At 40.5% G+C, this 18,261-nt stretch overlaps 2 protein-coding genes across 4 annotated transcripts; one reads left to right on the top strand and one right to left on the bottom strand.

Annotated features, from left to right (window-relative positions):
* Positions 1–4,183: 4,183 nt before the first annotated feature.
* DPH3 (diphthamide biosynthesis 3) lies at positions 4,184–4,822 on the bottom strand. Its single transcript, XM_088521058.1, has 3 exons — positions 4,699–4,822; positions 4,499–4,573; positions 4,184–4,267 (listed from the first exon to the last, which is right to left on the bottom strand). The coding sequence occupies exons 1-3, from the start codon at positions 4,804–4,806 to the stop codon at positions 4,202–4,204; spliced, it is 249 nt and encodes an 82-aa protein (XP_088377184.1). The 5' UTR covers positions 4,807–4,822; the 3' UTR covers positions 4,184–4,201.
* Positions 4,823–4,895: 73 nt separating this feature from the next.
* Positions 4,896–17,408, top strand: OXNAD1 (oxidoreductase NAD binding domain containing 1). 3 transcript variants are annotated; one of them, XM_088521199.1, is made up of 9 exons: positions 4,896–4,922; positions 5,326–5,423; positions 8,079–8,241; positions 8,490–8,553; positions 9,795–9,901; positions 12,988–13,129; positions 14,269–14,511; positions 16,210–16,318; positions 17,024–17,408. In XM_088521199.1, the coding sequence occupies exons 3-9, from the start codon at positions 8,111–8,113 to the stop codon at positions 17,176–17,178; spliced, it is 951 nt and encodes a 316-aa protein (XP_088377325.1). In that variant the 5' UTR covers positions 4,896–4,922; positions 5,326–5,423; positions 8,079–8,110; the 3' UTR covers positions 17,179–17,408. The 3 variants fall into 3 exon arrangements, with proteins under 3 accessions (XP_088377325.1, XP_088377326.1, XP_088377327.1); XM_088521200.1 differs by lacking the exon at positions 5,326–5,423 and having other exon boundaries at positions 4,913–4,922; XM_088521201.1 differs by lacking the exon at positions 4,896–4,922 and having other exon boundaries at positions 5,297–5,423; positions 8,079–8,162.
* Positions 17,409–18,261: the final 853 nt, after the last annotated feature.

Genomic DNA, 18,261 nt, shown 5'->3' with positions numbered 1-18,261 from the left:
GAAACCCCAGGTTTGGTAAAACTATCAAAGGAAAAAGAGAAAAGGATTTGCAAGGACCGGGATGTTTTGTAGGGATCACCTTCAACCCTGCTAAGATGTCTTCTCTGCATTATCCCCCCTCGCTGCGCGTGCAGGGGCCAGCCCTGCATCCCGACGCACTGTGTCCCCGCTGGGTTTTACCGCTCGGGGAGCAGATGTGACGCGTTGTGCCTGGGGCGAGGAGCCGTGGCGGGGGCAGGTCTGGGACCCCTATTGCGCACCTCGGAGCCCTCCGCGGTGCCGTGTTTGCCCGCGGGCGTCACCGCCGGGAGCGGGAGCTTCGCGGCGTGTCCGGCAGCGAGGGGAGGGATTTCCAGCCTGCGCGGCGGCGGCGGCTCGCACACGGAGCCCGTGGGGCTGACCCCAGGCTGCCTGCAAAGCCTGTCCAAACCCGTCTGCGCGCAGCGAGCGCAGCAGCCAGGATCACAGCTCAGGCTAAAAGGCGTTTCCAGGCCAAGCTCATTCTAGGTCACTGGCTTCCTAAGGGTATTCTTCCAAGAAACAGCTTTACCTCCAATAGCTCTGCAGGAGGAGAGAGAAAATTGCAATTAACCCCTTCTTGGAAAGGAAGGGTAGGAATTTTTCAGTTCATCTCATTTCTCACTAAAGATTTTTTCAGGAACAATTTTTTTTTTTTGATGCTAGCGCTTCACTTTTTGAAAAAGAGATGTATTTTATATGTGCATCTCAGGCAGCGTAACACTCTTTATAGGAAACACCACACATTCAATTTAAAAAGAAATCTCACATGGATGCACATTATCAACAGCAGCCAGAAGCCTGACCACCCGGAGAACTCGAGCAACGATGAGGAAAGCCACTGCAGGAACCATGGAACTATGAAAGGCTTCAAAGCCAGATGTGGCGTTGAAGACAAGGGCTGAAGCTTTGTCCTTTCCAAGTGTCTTGCAGAAAGAATTTCAATGGGATAATTAAAAGGGAAGTAAACAGATTACAAAATTAAACAAATAAAGGCAGCTAAACAACCAGAGAAGGAGAGCAGTAACAGGGCAGCAGTAAGGAGCCTGGGACAAATGTGTGAAACCTGTGCATCTTCCCCTGCTGCCTTGAGGAGATTGTGGCTGCCACAGCCAGGAAGGACCAGCAAAAACCACCACTCAGACCCCTTGGCTTCTTCTCAAAAACCTCCAGGGCAGATGGGTAAGCTAGGTAAAGACCTGACTGTTCTGAGGCTTCAATCCCAAATGGCTTTGGAAACCTGAATGAAGAATTAGTTCTAAGCCAATGTCAGCTGCAGATACCTAGACTCCTGGTGAACCAAAAACACTTATACCTGTGATAAGGAAAGTATCAAAAAGCTGTTGCCTGTTTTTCCAAAGACGACTCTGAGACCCGGGTGAAATCACTTGCCATAGAGCAGCAGCAGTCTCCAGAAGACAGTGCAGGGGTGGCTTACGCATGAGTCTGTTGCCAGCTGCTGTGATTTTATCCTGCATCTTGTGATAGCTGGATTCTTTCCTAAAGCAACAGCTCTTGTGTTCAAATAAGGTGAAACAGCTTAGTTTCAGCTTAAAACTAAAAAAGAACCACCTTTAAAAAAATCCTCTGGTTACAAAATGAAAACATGATCTCTAAAAACTTTAAAAACAGAGAGCAAATTAAAAACACTCCTTTTTTAATATTATATTTTTGAGCCAATCTTAAAGGGGCCCAGCTCATAAATTTTGAAAGTGTGTATTTGGCAAGAGTAACAAGCTAAAGGAAAGTTTGTCATGGATTGACTGAGAAAAGAAAAAGGAGGACACCTACACCTTATTGATCCTAGAGTAACTAGAAATAAGGAGCAAGATGCAGAGTTAACAACATATATGGGACAAACATTCATGAACTAATTACTACTTCCTGCTCCCGAGAAAATAAAATCCTTCTCCACTAGAAGGAAGAGAGAAGACATAAAAACCTAATAGCCATGAGCTAGTTGCTTCCTTCACAAATGTTCTGAAGACCCTTTTTTGCAGATTTTGAGCGAGGGTCCCAGCAGCTGAACCTGGCCACAGGTGACATTTATTTTCCAGCTTGGCAGAGCTTCTTCAAACGAGCAGCCTCACTGCTGCTCAGAGTATCCAACATGCAAACAACAGGGAAGGGGCCTAAACAGCATGGAAGAGCCCACAGTGGTCTGAGGAAACTTTGTGACTTAATTCCTCATGAGAAACAGATCCGATGGGTTATTCAGTTTGCCCTAACTATTGTGGTGGAATTACAAAGTATGGGAGAACTTTAAAAAGTCTGCAGTCACTGAAGTCAAAAGCTTCTTGCAAATTAAGAGAACATGAAAGAGGGCAGCTGTTTGGCTTTTATAAAAGACAAATTCTGATGCTACAGCCCTCCAGTCCTCTCTTGGACAGGAGAGGGGAGAGCAACAAACCAGCTCTTTTTTCTTTAAAAAAAAAAAAAAAAAAAAAAAAAAAAAAAAAAAAACACAACCCTCTCTCATTCTTAAAAAGCAATAAAGGTGATCCCCGACATCTATCCTTGTTTGGTCTCCTTTTCTTGGGATAGCAACTACTGACCTGATACCATCAAAACACTGAAGTGAGGCTGAGCTGAGAGCAATTTCTGTGGCCAGATGTGGGCACATCCTTTTCTACCTGGGACAGCCACAACACTCTACTCTGAGGACGCTGTGAAGAAGCTCCAGAAGAGGCAAATCTCACACATACCTCACAAAGACGATGTCAAAGATGGATACACACAACAGTTTTCATATTCATTAAAATGTCATTATACAACCTGGATTCTATTCCTGCTTGGTAAGAAAAAGGTCATTATTAAGCCTTAAGCATTAAAAGATGGTCCTGAATTGTTAAAAGTAAATAATTAATCCGAAGAAATTCAAGCATCAATATCACAGTAACAGCAACACAAGGCCTTCAAAAACTCCGAGTGGTATACAAACAGAATAAGCCATAGCCCACTAAAAGCACTAGTGAGGTTTGAATACTTTTATTTAAGTAGTCCAAAATAAATATTTGCTAAGTACAGTATCACAGAGCTCTAAATCACGAGTGCCACCTTCTGGTTAAAGGAAGAAACACTTTGGGCTGTGCACACTGCATTCAAAACATATAGCAGATTTATTATTATTATTATTTATTCTTTCATTTTTTTTGAAAAAATAATGGTCATCTCCAGCATTCACACAACATTGCAAAAACAAAAACAATTAATTATCTCTAGTACCTAGAGTTAAATAACCATATAAATGCTGTACAAGTATTTTCCCCAAAACTTAACGTCACGGATATCAGGTCTTAGTAAAATACATGAATGAGCGTTATTTTAAATAAACACTTAAATTCAGTGGTTTGTAATACAAGAAGCAGTCCTAGAATGCATGGACTCTTCTCTACACTTTTCTAATAGTCCTTTGGTAACTGCCACCAAAGCTGTTTCAAAGCAACTCCAACTGAAGAAGCAAATTTGCTGCAAATCATGCGTGGCACCTGCTGCAGATATAAATGCAGCTCCATTTCCTTTGCCATGGGAAGCAGGTTGATGTGATTGTTTCACAGTGGGGGAGGAATTAAATCGCACAGTATTCAGACCAGAGAGAGAGAGCAAACCTGTACAAACATATAAGAAAGGAAGACATTTTTCTACCATAGGAGTAAAAAAAAATTCACCAGCGGCAGTGGGTTTGGGCTTCTTAATTCTGTTATGTTTCACCTGCACTGGAGAGAGTGTGCTTGGCATCCCCATACTGCATCAAAACCAGCTGTGCACAGCCTCACACCTTACAGACATTTTGGTTTCCACCATTCCTGCTCTCAGTGCCACTTTACACTAGAATACGTCCCTACAAAGACTGCTTCTTTACAGACCAAGCAACCTCTGCTACGTAAATGTTCTAATTTTCCCCTGGGCAGCTCCCCACACTCCATCCATGTACCAATCTGCAGTTGATTTGATTGTATCCTTTGAGTCTTCTGGAATATGCGTTATGACTTATAATTGCTTAAACTACATAACTCCTTGGAACAAAACCCATCATGTCTTGATGTCAGCAATTCCTCCTCCAAAGGATGACACTCACCTCTCACAGCAGCAAGCACGTGCAGGAGGGGTGCCTCGTCCCTCCCCGAAGGCGACATCCCCATAACTTCTTATTCTAAAGCAGCAGCAGTTTGTGGCACGATCATCAGCACTTAATCAACTCCTTGCTTGCCAAAGGCTCTGCGACGACTTCGCCATGCATGAACTGCTCCTGAAGACAGCAAATAGTTTCAGTTATTTATTACTTTTGGATTTCCTCCCTCTCAAAAGATATCAGATAATTATTTTCTTTTTCAGCCGAGGGTATAGGTGACAAGAAATTAACTGCCTCCCAAGGCAGGAAAGCCATAAAATGCTTCCTGGATAAGAACTGCTAAATCGCAGGGAGCCGCGGCCCACAGTGGGGCACCCCGCTGCCACAGGGCCCTTCCCGAGCACCCACCTGGTCGTAAATGACGCGCAGGACGAGGGAGCAGCTGGGGCAGGTGGCCACGTCCTCGCCGTTCTCCAGCTCCTCCTGCAACATGGCAGCCATCACCGACCCGCCACGGCCCCAGGGCCCAGCCGGCGGCCTGGTTCCGTGCCCGCGGCCTGGTTCCGTGCCCGCGCCCCGGCCCGCCCGCGCGCCGGCCGCGGCGTTACCCGCGTGATGAGGAAGCGGTCGCCGCAGGGACACGGGTAGCTGTAGGTCTCGGTCTCCTCGTCGTACTCGAAGTCCTCGATCTCCACCTCGTCGTGAAACACCGACATGTCGACGGGAGCGGCGTGGGGCAATGAGCACCCCCCCCCGCCAGGGCGCATGCGCGCAGCTCTGCGCAGCCGCCCCACGCGCGCGCCCGCCCCGACAGCGTCACGTGACGCGGCCGGTAGGGGCTGCGGCGCGGGGGCTGCGCGCGGTCGCGGGGGCGGTTGGCGGTGGGGGAGGGGAATGGCGGTTTAACGGCCCCTCCGGCGGTGCCGCCCCCCCAGGGGGGCTCCCCCGCCGCCCCGCACGGCCAGGGGGCCCCGCGGAGCCCCGAGGGCGCCGCCGCCGCCGCCTCTGTGCCCTTTCCCCCACCGAAGCGGGAGGGCGGCGGGGTGACCCCATTTCGCCGCCTGCCTCTCCTGTAGCCGCTGCTTGTCAGCCCTAGCCCGAGGGAAAGGCTGTTTACTTCATCTACCCATATGCGGTTGCCTTTCCGTCCCCACCTCCCCTCTAGATTTCTCTCTTGCCTCCCCATGCTGTTGGATTAACTCATTTTTAGCAGTTTGCCCTTCGTTGTTTTGCAGGAAACTAAAAGTGACCCTGTCTCTTCGGGTTCAGCGTGGCAAGATGAACAGGAAAATATGCACTGGCTGATTTTTAACCAGGGCTAGTGGATCAGAGGGTAAGGAAGAAATGATTTACTTGGCTTTATCTTTAGGCGAAGAGAGGAAGGGGTCACAAACAGTGCCAGCACTCGCTCTCTACAGAGCAAAGGATAAGAGGCAGCAATTTCTGAAGGGATCGAGGAAGTATTAAAAAGCAAGAACATCCCTCCAGACTGGGGTCTTAGGAGCTGGATGAGCCAGGAAAGTTTCTGAGGTGACAGATGGGGAGAGTGTTCACATATTGCAAAGACATGACTCTCCAACATGTATGTGGCAGCACAGAAGCAGGACTCATTAGCAGATTTTGGAATTTATTAGTTGCAGAGAGAACATTCAAACTGATTTTATTGTGATTTTCAGGAGTTCAAAGTGATGGATGACAGGATAAATCAAACAGGTGTCCTTTGGAGGATAGACTGCTGTCCAAGAGTTATTTTTAATTAAAGTTAGAATCTCAGTCTTAGAATACTCTCCGTGAACAGGATCTTTCTGCTTTGACTTTAAAATTGTAGCTGCTCTGATTAAAGCTGACATTTCTTTGCACTCTCCCCCTCCCTTTGGTTCTTTTTTTACATTTTCATGTGTAGACCTGGATATAATTGTTTTCTAAAGCACTTGAAAACGTGGCCAGCTTCCAGTGGCTGTCAATCGTATCCAGCTATATGATTAGGTTAAACCAAGAATGTGAAACAAACAGTCCAGAATCTTTAATGGATTTTAAAGTTAGGCCACTTATTTTACCAGCAGATGTCACTGTGTTTAGTAGCAATTAATTACAGAAGGGATTACAGCTGTTGGAGTAAGTAGCTTATGCAAGGATGCCCACTTTCAAATTTGTTTCCTTTTTACTTTTAACTAAAGTGGCTAAAAAGCTTGAAAATATGAATAAACTCCTTCCTTCTCACCCCCCCCCCCAAGACTGAAAAATGAGAGGTAGATAGACATAAAAGTAATATCTAAAAGCCCCCAAGTTATAAACTAATCTCATGAATTTGAGTAACCCAGAGGGTTTGCAGATTGGACTTGCTGATGTGGTGGGGTGTCAGTTCTTCAACAGATGCATACTTTGTCCTGCTAAAATATTTTTTGGATTTTAATGCTTGTGCTCGTAATCACTAGCTTCTAAACGTTTGCACGTAGAAAGTACTGAAGTACTTTGTTGAAACAGAATATTCTGTATGTTCTGCAGCAAAAACTTTTTCAAGTAATTTTTTCTGCTGGTGGCAGAAGATTTATATGTTTATATATGTACATATATATACACACACACATATATATAAATACCACATTAAAAAGTTGTAAGATGCTGTGGAGCTAAATGCCAAAAAGATATTTCAAATTATAGATAGTTAAAAGATGAAGGAAATATTTCTTATGTATCAAAGTGGGAATTTTAAGTAGGTACAACAAATGTGTTTCATTTCTGACCACCCTAATTTATGAAAGCTCTGCCTCTCATTTGTGCAAGATTACACACAGAACAAATTTCTCAGTGACCAGCCAATGCAGCTGCTAGTGAAAGCTGTTAGAGAGTATAGGCCTGATTAGTTGAACAAGTTGGATCATTGCCATTTCAAAGGGTTCCAAAAGAAAAACAAAACATTTTGCAAATAAATTATATGCTTTAAAAGAATGCTCCAAAAGATATTTATACGGAAGTGAAAGATTAAGAGTGCTTTAAAGAAACAGGGGACTGCATCACTGAAATAATACACTAATTCAATAGATGAGGATAATAGGACAGAAAATTATGCTCATCCATCTTAGAAAAACAAAAGCAGATTTATATGCAGTGAGAGAGATTTTGTGGCTCACTATGAACCTCTTCCTGAACATTGTGAGTAAAGGACATTTCTGACTTGTTTTGGTACTGTATGTGGTCAATTTGCCTTTCTCTGTCATAGCTTCATTTTAGTGTGTGATTTAGAAACTTCACACCATATGTCCACTCTTGTGTAGGTAAGGACCTACTTCTTGCTGACGGTTTGCAGATAGTAATTATAATCTAGGTTCTGGCATTTGCTGTGTTGTCGTATATGTTTGTCATCATCTTCTAACTCCTCCAGAACTACCTTTCAGGAAATGAGATACGTGTGTTCTCAAATCAACCTTTGGAAAAAAAAAAAGTTTAATGCTTACAAAATTTTCCAACTAGAATTCTCCTTCAGAGATGGCATATATTTTTTCATGGGTGTCAGGTAATGCCCTTACAAGTTTATTAACTGTGTTTTAGTACCCTTAGCACAATGAGTGTGCCCCATCTAGTCTGATGTACTTGCATGCATCCAGCTGCACAAAGTAGTCCCTGAACTGTCGCTGCCCCAGTCTTGGCTGTCCTGCTCCGTCCCAAACTCTACTGGTACAGGCAGAGCCCTGCGAGCAGACTTTGCTTGTAAAGTCTGGGCAAGAAATGTTGCCTTCTGCAACTTTTTATATTATCTGGGACTAGATTTATTGCCCTTCAAACAGCAGATGCACATTTTCCCTTGACTGCCTTATGCTATTGTCATATTTGTAAAATTCCTTCTTGATACCCTACATGTTTTCCACTGTTTTTAGTTCCAGCTGAGTTTTGACCTATCTGATTTCTGGGAAATAAAGGGTGAAAACGAGCAGTGTCAAACAATGGGTATATTCTTTAATAAATATTTATATGGATTGTCTTTTTTCAGGAGCTGGTAATTCTGAAGAAAACCTGTTCATCATGGCCTGTGCTGCTATTTCTGTGGGTTTTACTATTCCTCAGTTACTGAGAGGTACTAGTAGAATTTTTCCCACTCATTCTGCATTGGTGGTCTTGAGACACTCTGCTTTTTGTTACTGCACAGTGAATGGGTAGGTCTTCCATCTACAAACATGGCTTTTTTTTTTTTATAGACTATCATAATAGCACTGTCAAAATGAAGCTATAAAGCTATTATCTGTAAATACTTGATTAATTCCTGTTTTTTTATTTTTTTAATTCTTACTTAGTCTTTTGTCATATGGAATGTAGGCAAATGATTATGTTAATAGAGATTTATATTGTTAAGGGGCACTAGCACACATGCTAAAATGACAGTTATCTTTGCTTTCTGTTGCAGCACCACAAAATCAAAAATAAAAATGGATCATCTAGAGAGAACAGCAAATAATTTTCGCCAGGAGGTTAGTGTCCTACTCTGTAGTATACTTTTATTTTACGTTGTGCAGAAACTGGATGCATCTGTTTGATTGTTAGGCTTCATTGTCTCTTCCACAGGAGTTTCTGTTACATTTTCTCCCTCATTTTTCATATATGACAATGTTGTAAAACAGGTATGTTTTGAGATCAATGGTGAAATTTAATGAGATATAAAAATTGTCAGTGACTTACGTGATTCTGTTTGTTACGTGAGAAATTTAATAGAACTCGGGTGAGCTATGGAGTAGGGTAGATAATGAAATCATACTACTATACTTGACCTAAATAGGTCAAGACTTAATTTCTTGCATGTAAGTTTTCTACGTCAAAATAACTATTTAAGTCATGTGTCTGTTGCTTGTCTTGTTAACTTAGAAGGATTGCATTGCCCATTAAATTCTGTCTGCTAAAGTGGAAAAGTATGCTACTTAAAACTGGCAAATGTCCTGCTGTTTTATGGGACAGTAGACGTGTTCAAATCTTGTTTTATGAAGAAATTAATTTCCTGTCATGTGTTTTAAATTAGAGCATAGTTGGCTAAAGTTTCATTGTGTAAGCTGTTTGATCTTACGCAGATGAGAAGTAAGAGTTGTGGTGGTGTTCTAGCATTTCCTAATGTGCTAAATGTCATTAGCAATTTTTAACAGAATAATTAAATTAATCCCTATAGAAAGCTATTTAGGGCGTTACTACTGTCTTTTTAGAAGAAAATAGATACTAATCATAACTCAAAAGTAGCAGAAAGGAAGAGGCAGGGCAGGTTTGATGATCCGTGTGCTGCCAATTGGCATCAGGGAATTTAAGTAAGGAGCTCTTCTGCAGTGGTTCATCCTGCTACAAGGTTGCTTTTCCTTTAGAAAAGCGGTATCTTTCCTAACTTGTTTTTCTTTCTACTTTATAGATTATATGAGATAAAATAACTGTTTTTTATATCTAGTCTCAACTTTTCCAAACAAAAGTCATGCAGCTAGCTAGAAATGAATGCCAGTGTCACAGTTTCCCTGTGCTCATAATTCATATATGTGGTCAAATGTCTGTGGGTGTGAATGGGCAGGTGCAGGTAAATGCACTGATGTAAGCTTTGTTGGGTTTCTTCAGGTTGGTAATACATTCAATTACTTAAAAAAGAACAGATACAGATGCAGAATTCTCCCTGTGACTTCGCTAGCAGCTGGTCTCCTTTTAGGAGTTTTCTTAACACAGTGGCTTATTTTCTTTTTGTTAGATGATTTCACAAGCAAAAGTGTGTGGAATCGCCAGTGAATCGGAGACAGTGAAAAGGCTTCGCTTGGCTGTCATAAATAAAGATTTTACTTTCAAAGCAGGACAATGGTAAGAGCCCCTCATATCTGAGGGGGAAATTCCAGCAGAGGACAAATATAATAAAATGCTGAAAGATTTATGATTTTGTTAAATATGCTAGTATTGATTTTAAGAGGGCAAAAATGGATATTGTTTGAATATTTGAATGTATTCTTTGAATATTTGTTTCAGTACTTTGCTCTAATTTATGAATGTTACAGTGTTTCTGCAAGAGTAGCACACTGCACTTTGTGAGCCACTGTTACAGTCTTTATTTGCTAGTCATCTTTATAGTGAAACAGATGCGAATGGTGTGGATTTGCAAGTTATTTTATTGGTAGTACAATTCTATTATTAACTCAGAATTGCCCAATATCCTGTATTTATTTTCTGAAAGTTCCTTATCTGGAAATTAAGCCTGATAACTCAGTTTAATATATATACGGCTATATCAAAGTAATTAATTAAAAACAAACTAATTTGATGTTTTTGAAATAGTAATCTATATTACTTATACAGCTGTTATGTTGGGGTTTTGTTTGTTTGTTTTCAGACTCGTAGTGGATTTTCTTGTTTATCTTCCTTCTTTATTAAAAATACTTGTCCTCCTTCACTTTTTTTTCTCTTAAAGATTAATTTAGAACTATGACTAGTTGCTTTTGACACTGGTCATTTAAATATTCTTAAACTTTTTTTTTTTTCTTCTTTGATTTGGCCGGCTGAGAGTGGTTTTCTTGGAATCAAAGTATAGTTGCTAGGGTATTAACAGCATATGTTACTCATGTAGTGTTAATATGCTGGCTTTTAAATTTAGAACCAGAAGACAAGATGCTGATTGCAATAATTTCTGTTTGTGAAGTAATTTGATGCAGTTTTTGCACATGTGCAGTGACTCATGTTAAGTTTTTGCTTGCCCGTACTTGGAAAATGCATTTACCCTTCAAAAATGCTTTAGCAATTATCACGCTGAAAGCTTTAATTATAATTACTTTTTCATTTTCTTCCTTGAAAGTATTCTAATGCTATTGTAAGGCATGCAACAGCTTTTCTATACTTATAGCTATAAACTGTGGTCACATTTTTTGATGAGCAGTAAGAAAAATTGGGCTACAATTTCCTCAGTAGAAAGGGCTAACTTGTTAGAATTTGCTATAGTAAGATGTTACAGCCAAAGTTTATAACTACAGTGTATTTCAGAGTGTTTTAATTATGTAGTTTTTCATAAGCAAAAGTGAATTTGTTTTGCAAGCATGCTAGTAGGTTTTGGTCTTTAACTTAAATTCAAAATGGATGACATTATTACTTTAATATTTTCAGGTTTATGAAAATGCTTCCTCTAGCAGTTACTAATGACTTTATTTCCTCAATTTTTTGGCTCAGGTAGCATTTAAAATGAGAGAAATGGAGAAAAAAACAACAACAACAACAAAAAACCACCCAGCTCTTCTGTGTTTCTCATCTATTTCTCTCTCTTTTCTTTTCCCTATCAGTTTATGCTTTTTTTTGCCCCTGGAACTATTCTTTTCACTTATACTGTTACTAATAAGATTTTTGAATTTCTTACTGTGCATAGCTAAAATTAGGTAAGCCATCGGAAATACATGCTAGGCCACTATGTTATAATATATACAGTATAATATATTTCAGAGCACTGAAATCTCTTTTATCTGTGTAATTGGGAAAGAAATACTAACAAAAAGAAACATATGCCTCATAGCAATTTAGAAGGTAAAATTACATTGAGATTTTACGTCAATGTTCGTGTATATGTATTTCCCCAACACAAATAATATCTCCCTTTAATTTCAAGGAGTACATTTTAACTTGATTCCAGATTGTCAGTTTACCACATATATATATGTGTGTGTGTGTGTATATATGTATTTTTTTACAGTAGTCAAAATACTAAGATTATTTTCCAGCAGAGGGTGGTAAAGGGCTTTGCTAGCTTCTGGAGGTGCTCTTTCATCCAGTAAATGCTGCCACAGAGGAATCCTACTCAAAAATCTCTTAGATCCTTCCTGCCAGAGAGGCTGAGCCCAGGGTTCAGTGGGGCTGCACAAGCTGGGAACAGTGGAATGGACCGAGTGATTTTCCTATCAGCAGCCTTCTTAGCTTCTTCTGGGTGCTGACCATTTATTTGCAGTCTGATACCTTTCTGAGCCCTCACTAGATTTAGATGTCAAGTGTTTTTTTTTTTTTTTTTTTGCTTTCTTTCTTTTTTAAATATGGGGGTCTTTAAAGGTTTGGGTAGTTGTAGAGATTCAAATGTTAGATAATAAATTATTTTCTAACTTTTTTTTTCTGATACTATTTGGAATATCAAAATTTTATGAAAATGAATTCCTGCCCACATGTAGTAATGACTTGTCTTCCATACTTCCTAACTGCAGAAAGTTAGCTGTATGTTACCCTCTAAGTCTGTAGCAGGTCATGCATTGTTCAACTTCACTTCAAAAAAAAAAAAAAAAAAAAAAAAAAGGTAATTTACTCCAGTCCAATTTTCTACTAGAAAAGCACGTCTGCCATGAGAGGGCAGTGTAGTTCAATATGTAAAGCAATTCTGCTTACTGCAGTCACTGACTTTTCTTGTCAAAAATATATTACACACTGTGGTTTACCTTCACATATTTTGTCTTCCCAAGGAAAAAAAGCATGCAACCAAGAGCAGCTTCTCTAAAATCAGTTTCTCTTGTGTTTGATAATTAAAGGGAGCAATAAAAGCATTGAAAAGAGTAGGATCTAAACCATTTTGTTGGACTATACTGTGTTTTTTATGACGTTTTTCCAATATGCTGTGTGTTTTCTAATTAAATACAATTCTATTTCCTCTCAAGACATTGCATCTAATGCTAAAAGCTGAGCAGCATAAAAATCTGCTAGTTTAATAGAGGATTTTTTTTTATATTCGCTTGATGACATGTACTCTAGATGAAGATAACTCATATAAGAAGGTGTTACTCAAGCTGGAGCCCTTAGTGTTTTTGGAAGTGGTCTGAGATCATTGTAAAGAAAAGATAATTGAAACAATAACCAAATATTGTTGCAAACAGAGTGGCTGATTTTGTTTTCCATATGTGTTTGTTTGTTAACTTTTCTTTCTGGTCAATATTCAGGGTTGATTTCTTTATTCCTGGAATTTCTGTAGTTGGAGGATTCTCTATATGTTCAAGCCCTGGCCTGTTGGAACGAGATGGGATATTAGAGCTAGCGGTCAAGAATGCTCTTCATCCTCCTGCTCACTGGATTCACACGGAGGTAAAAGATAGTAAATGTTGATGGTGAGATTTGCCTTTTTTTGTCTTTTAAATTTCATACCACCTTCTGTTATGGATTGCAAAAATCCTGTTGACGTGTTCAGTCAGTTTAAATATAACATAAAGGTTATGTTCTCCAAGAGCCTGAAACAAGATACTGACGTGGTAATTTCGTTATTGTGATCTTCTGACTTGGTTCGTGGTCTGAGGATTCACAGCGTTACTGCAGTCAGTGTCTTTAAGGGCTGTAATTCCTCTGGAATTCATGCCCTGAAAAATATTAACTGCTATTTTTTCAGCAGGTTTTTTTTTTTTTTTGCCTTTCTCTCCCTTTTTGTCACCTTCTCTGTCCTTTATAAAAATCTGTATAGTATAAAATGAGTTGTTTTCTGCTCCTATTTGTTCTGTTAATGTACTGTGATACAGAAGAACTTGTCTGATTTCCTGGTTACTTCAGCTTCACCCTTTGTATAAATATAGGTGGCTAAGCTGGAGTAGAAGCAATACTTGTGTACCACGAAGATATTGCTCAATATATTTTATTCATTATAGCTTTAGTTTTCAAAAAACTTGCTTTGACATGTTTCTTTAAGAAATCATCAACAAGTAGAGGATGAAGAGAGAACGTTTTTCTCTGACTTGTTTTTTTCTTCCGTAACTCTGATGTAGCAAGGGGAAAAGTGACTCTACAAGAAATTTTTTTAGGAATGAGAATAGAAAAAACTTTCCAAGTACGTGTAACTCAGTCTGACTTCCTTCTTTGACTTCATAAAAATGCCCTTTTTTGACATGAAGCAGGGTTTGGGTAAAAGTGTGATCCCTCGTGTTCACCTTTGGTCTTTACAACCACGTGCTGCCTGGATTGTTTCTTTCTCAGTTCTCTTGGGCCAGGGTGGGGGAAATCACCGTCTTGCCTCTGTCATAGCCTAAGCGTGAAGCTAGACCCCAAAAAGCCTGAAACAACCAACTTCAGATAACCGTAGACTATATTTTTTAAAATCTACAGTTTTATCTCATTGGTAAAATAGAAATCAAAAATCACACTCTGAAGTGCAGCTAGTTTTGTGACTTGATGGTGCAAGAATGGTATTTCTACCTTTGCTTTTGGTTCTGCAATTAATACCTCCTTTTGCATCCCAGTGTGCTCCTGGCTCAGAGGTGGCTCTGCGAGTGGGAGGCGATTTCTTCTTTGATCCTCAGCCCGGGGACCCCCCTGTGAAAGTCGTGCTCGTAGCAGGGGGTGTTGGAATTAACCCGCTCTTTTCCATACTGCTGCACGTGGCAGATCTTCATGAATCTCAGGAGAGTAAAGGAGGTGGATACAAAATGGGAACTGTGAGCCTCTACTACAGTGCAAAAAATACAAACGAACTCTTATTTAAGGTAAATAAAGCAAAACTAGAACTCATTTATTCATCTGTGGTGCATGCATCACTCTACAGGTAAATTACGGAGGACCTCCTTGTGAGGCACTGTACAAATAGAGGCCAAAGTTGCTTCCTGCGCCAAATCTCATGTGCATTTTGTTTTATTACTTATCCCAGAATACAAATAAAGGAGGTTATTTGTCTTACCTGATTTTCAGTGACCTCAGTGATAAGCCAGTTTGCCTTAGATGTCTACATTTTACTATCATCTCCTAATGGTATCACAGTATTCTAGAGATTTTATATGAACATGCATATATACTTAATAGTATATTCAATATTTAATAGTATAACTGCGTTATCTTAGTTCAGATTGTACTCAATTTAAAGACTAACAAGAGCAATTGCATCCAAAGGAAATACTTTATAAAATCATAGGGAGCTTTGCTGATAAAAACATTACTGTAGAGAATGCAAGCTGTACAAGTTGTTCTTGTAACACTGTTGATACTGGACTGCACTAACATCCACAGAGAAGGGAGGGATCAGCAGCCAGTGAGGACCCTCGTAACATTTGGGCTAAACTGAGCACATCTTCTGTAAAGAGGCATCCCTAATAACCTAGGTTTCCTTGAAAAACCTAGGTTTTTCCTCGAAAAGCCAGTTGCTGGTCAGGAAGGGCAACGTAATGAACTGGAACCTGCCAGTCCCCCTTCCTGTTCTACACGTGCACAGTTGGTGCCTGGCATTTCCTAATAGCCCCCTTCAGCAGTGCCCTAGCAGCAGGGTTCTTGTGTGGAGCTTCAGGAGGAGAGCAGCACAGGGGTGTTCTGCCGTGTTTGAGATGCTTCCTGTTTTCTTCACGTGTTCCTGTATCTATAACATGTGTGTGAAAAAATCTTTACCTCTGCGCACAGACTTGCGGAAGCAGCATCACTAGAGGGATTATGTTGTTGGGAGATACATCTGTATCTGAGAGCTATGGATGTATCTGTGAGGGATGGGGCCAGACTGTTTGCAGGGGTGCCCAGTGACGGTGAGAGCAATGGGCACAAACCGAAACACGGGAAGGTCCATTTGAATATGAGGAGAAGCTGCTTTACTGTGAGGGTGATTGATGGATTTTCATGATGGGGTGAAGTGAAAGCGCTGGGGTTTGGTGGTAACTCACAGCTGTGAATTAGGGAACTGAAAATTACAAAGTTTCTACTTGGGTTAAAAAAATAATGTTGACATTACATTGTAGCTGTTTTGCCTTGAAGAAGAAAAGTGGAGCAAAGGGTTTAGTTATCTTGCCCGATCAGCAACTCTGACTTAAACTTCCTAAAATCTAGTAAAATCAAAACCGGAGGGTTTTTCTTTGTTTTTAATGGAAAGCCATTTGCAAGTAGGAGGAGGAAGCTGGGAGAGCTTACATGGGAAGAAACCAGAAAAGGACATAACTGGTTCTCAGATCCAAGTGCTTGACTACAGCCACTTAAAAAAGAAAGGGAAAAAAAAAGAGGAGAGCAGTAGTGACATAGCTGGCAGCATAGTGTATTTGGATTCCAGGTACAGAGCTCCTGGGAATTTGCACTTTTAAATCAAGTCCCCTGAGCTCTGAGAACTGGAATTCTTGGTGCTCAGCAGTAACCTGGGGTGTTCTGAGCTTGCTTGTGCACATGTGGTTTGATGTAATGGCCCGATGTATAAGAAAGTCTGTTGAACATTACAGAAAAACATTCTTGGCCTGATGGATGCATTTCCTGGAAAGATCATGTGTCGTTTCCACGTCACTCAGCAGCATTCCCAGATCTGCAGAGAACTCCAGCCACATGTCACAGGTAAAGAAATGGCAGCACACAGAGATTCCTGGAGTGTTCTAGAGAATCAAGCTTAATATAATAACCTCTAGTGTGTGTTTCCATGCATCATTTAGTATCTTTACCTTTAAAGATTCCAAATCAAATGCAAGTCAAGACACAAATAAGAACATTTCTATATAAAGACCTAAATTTCATTATGCCTATTACACTATGGAGAAAAAGGACACTTTTTCAACTTTTCATGTGTAGTAAATGTTCCCTGTGTACTGAATTTGCACTGTTAAATCTGAACTTCATATGAGTAATTTTCAGTGAAAATTTTGTTCCAAAATCTAGTATTTCCTGTCTAGATTTATTGATTATGACAGGATTGATGAGGAGCAAGCTGACAGCTTGTAAGAGATACTCTGTCATGCTTCCATTTTTGTTGTACTTGGATTAAAGACATACTTGCTGCTTTTTTTCATCAACTGTGGGATTTTTAGTTGGATGCAAGCAGTGTTCCTGTTAAATGACTAATATTCCATGTGTTCCAACTGGCCGTACTCATCTAATTTAGATGAGTAACCACAGAAGAAAAGTGGTTTTGGAGCTCTCAAGCCTTGATGCCAGTCCTTCAATAAGTCTGATTTATTTTTGAGAAATGAGTGTTTGAAGTAACACTAACCATTCTTTCTGAAATTACTTCATGCTTATTGTTCTTGCTTCTCATTTCTTTGTTAGAGGGAAGAATATCTGAAGAGGATCTAAAAAAGCATGTATCTAAGGATACCCTATGGTACATCTGTGGGCCACCTCCAATGATAGAATCTGTATCCAGACTACTAGCAAATATTGGTGTTCCTCGAGACTGTGTTTTCTTTGAGAAATGGTGGTAGCCACAGCTGTTGAACAGAAAAAAAATATATAGTATTTGTTTTCATTTTATTTTGGTAAGGTAAAATGTACAGAAAATCGACTAGACTTAACTGCAAAATTTCACCCCATACCTGAAGCCACCCTGAATCATGATGGTGCTCCCTAGATGTAACTATAATGTATCTTTAATACAGTGCTGCTACTTCAGGGAAAAAAATAAAGTAATTTTATATTAAAAATATTAACTCTTGTGGTTTTTACAGGATGTGCTTATTTATTTTGATAGCAGCATATTTTCACTTTATCCACACATTTTATTAGCTTAAAAAAAAAGATTTTCAGCGCTCACGTTTAGTTGTAGAGAATTAGATGCACAGCAATGACAAGTCAGATTATAATAAATAATAACTGAAGCCCCAACCTCTGAAGCTGCTCCAAGTTGTGCTAATGAGTCGATACCCTCCCTTCCACATGCCTTGATATCCAAGTACATTTTTATAAAAGTAGGGCTGTTGTGTTGTGGCTTCCAGCATCTGTCACTTCTTGTTAAAAGAGGAAGGATGACTTTAAGTAAGTCATTGTCAGCTGTGCTGACAATAAGAGACACTTCTTTATATTCAGACTTGAGTTAATAGGAGTGATGTGTTAAGGACCCTGCCGGCCTGCGCTGGTGTCTGCAAAGCTGGAAACCTGGAAGGAGCTCCCTGGCCCTGGCGCCTCCCCTGCACCTCTGCAACAGCAGCAAGGACCAAGCCAGAGCTGGAGCTGGGAAGCTCCGGCATCCCCCTGCGCAGTGCCAGCTTGTTCGGAAACGTCCTAGGAAGTTCCATTGGGTTCAGCTGCGCATCATGTTTCTGATAGCTGCGCCCTTCCCAAAAAGATCTCTTTCTTCCCCCTTGCTCGCAGAGAAACAGAACTGCGGAGAAGAGGGGAAGGGAGCTGTTTGGTTACAGTCAAGGAGCTAGTGCACAAGTTTGCTGCCGTGGGTGCCCCTCTCTGCTGAGGCCAGGCTGCTGAAGCATCGCTACCTGGGTTCTACAGCAGCACTGCTCATGTCAACAGCTTCAGAGTTTTCCCCAGATCCCTTCCTGCTCCTTGAATAA

This window comes from Tinamus guttatus, unplaced genomic scaffold (genome assembly GCF_059628265.1).
Source record: "Tinamus guttatus ecotype Peru unplaced genomic scaffold, ASM5962826v1 Tinamus_guttatus_pri_ptg000115l, whole genome shotgun sequence".
Classification (NCBI taxonomy): Eukaryota; Metazoa; Chordata; class Aves; order Tinamiformes; family Tinamidae; genus Tinamus; species Tinamus guttatus.
This window is presented reverse-complemented; position numbering and strand designations above follow the sequence as displayed.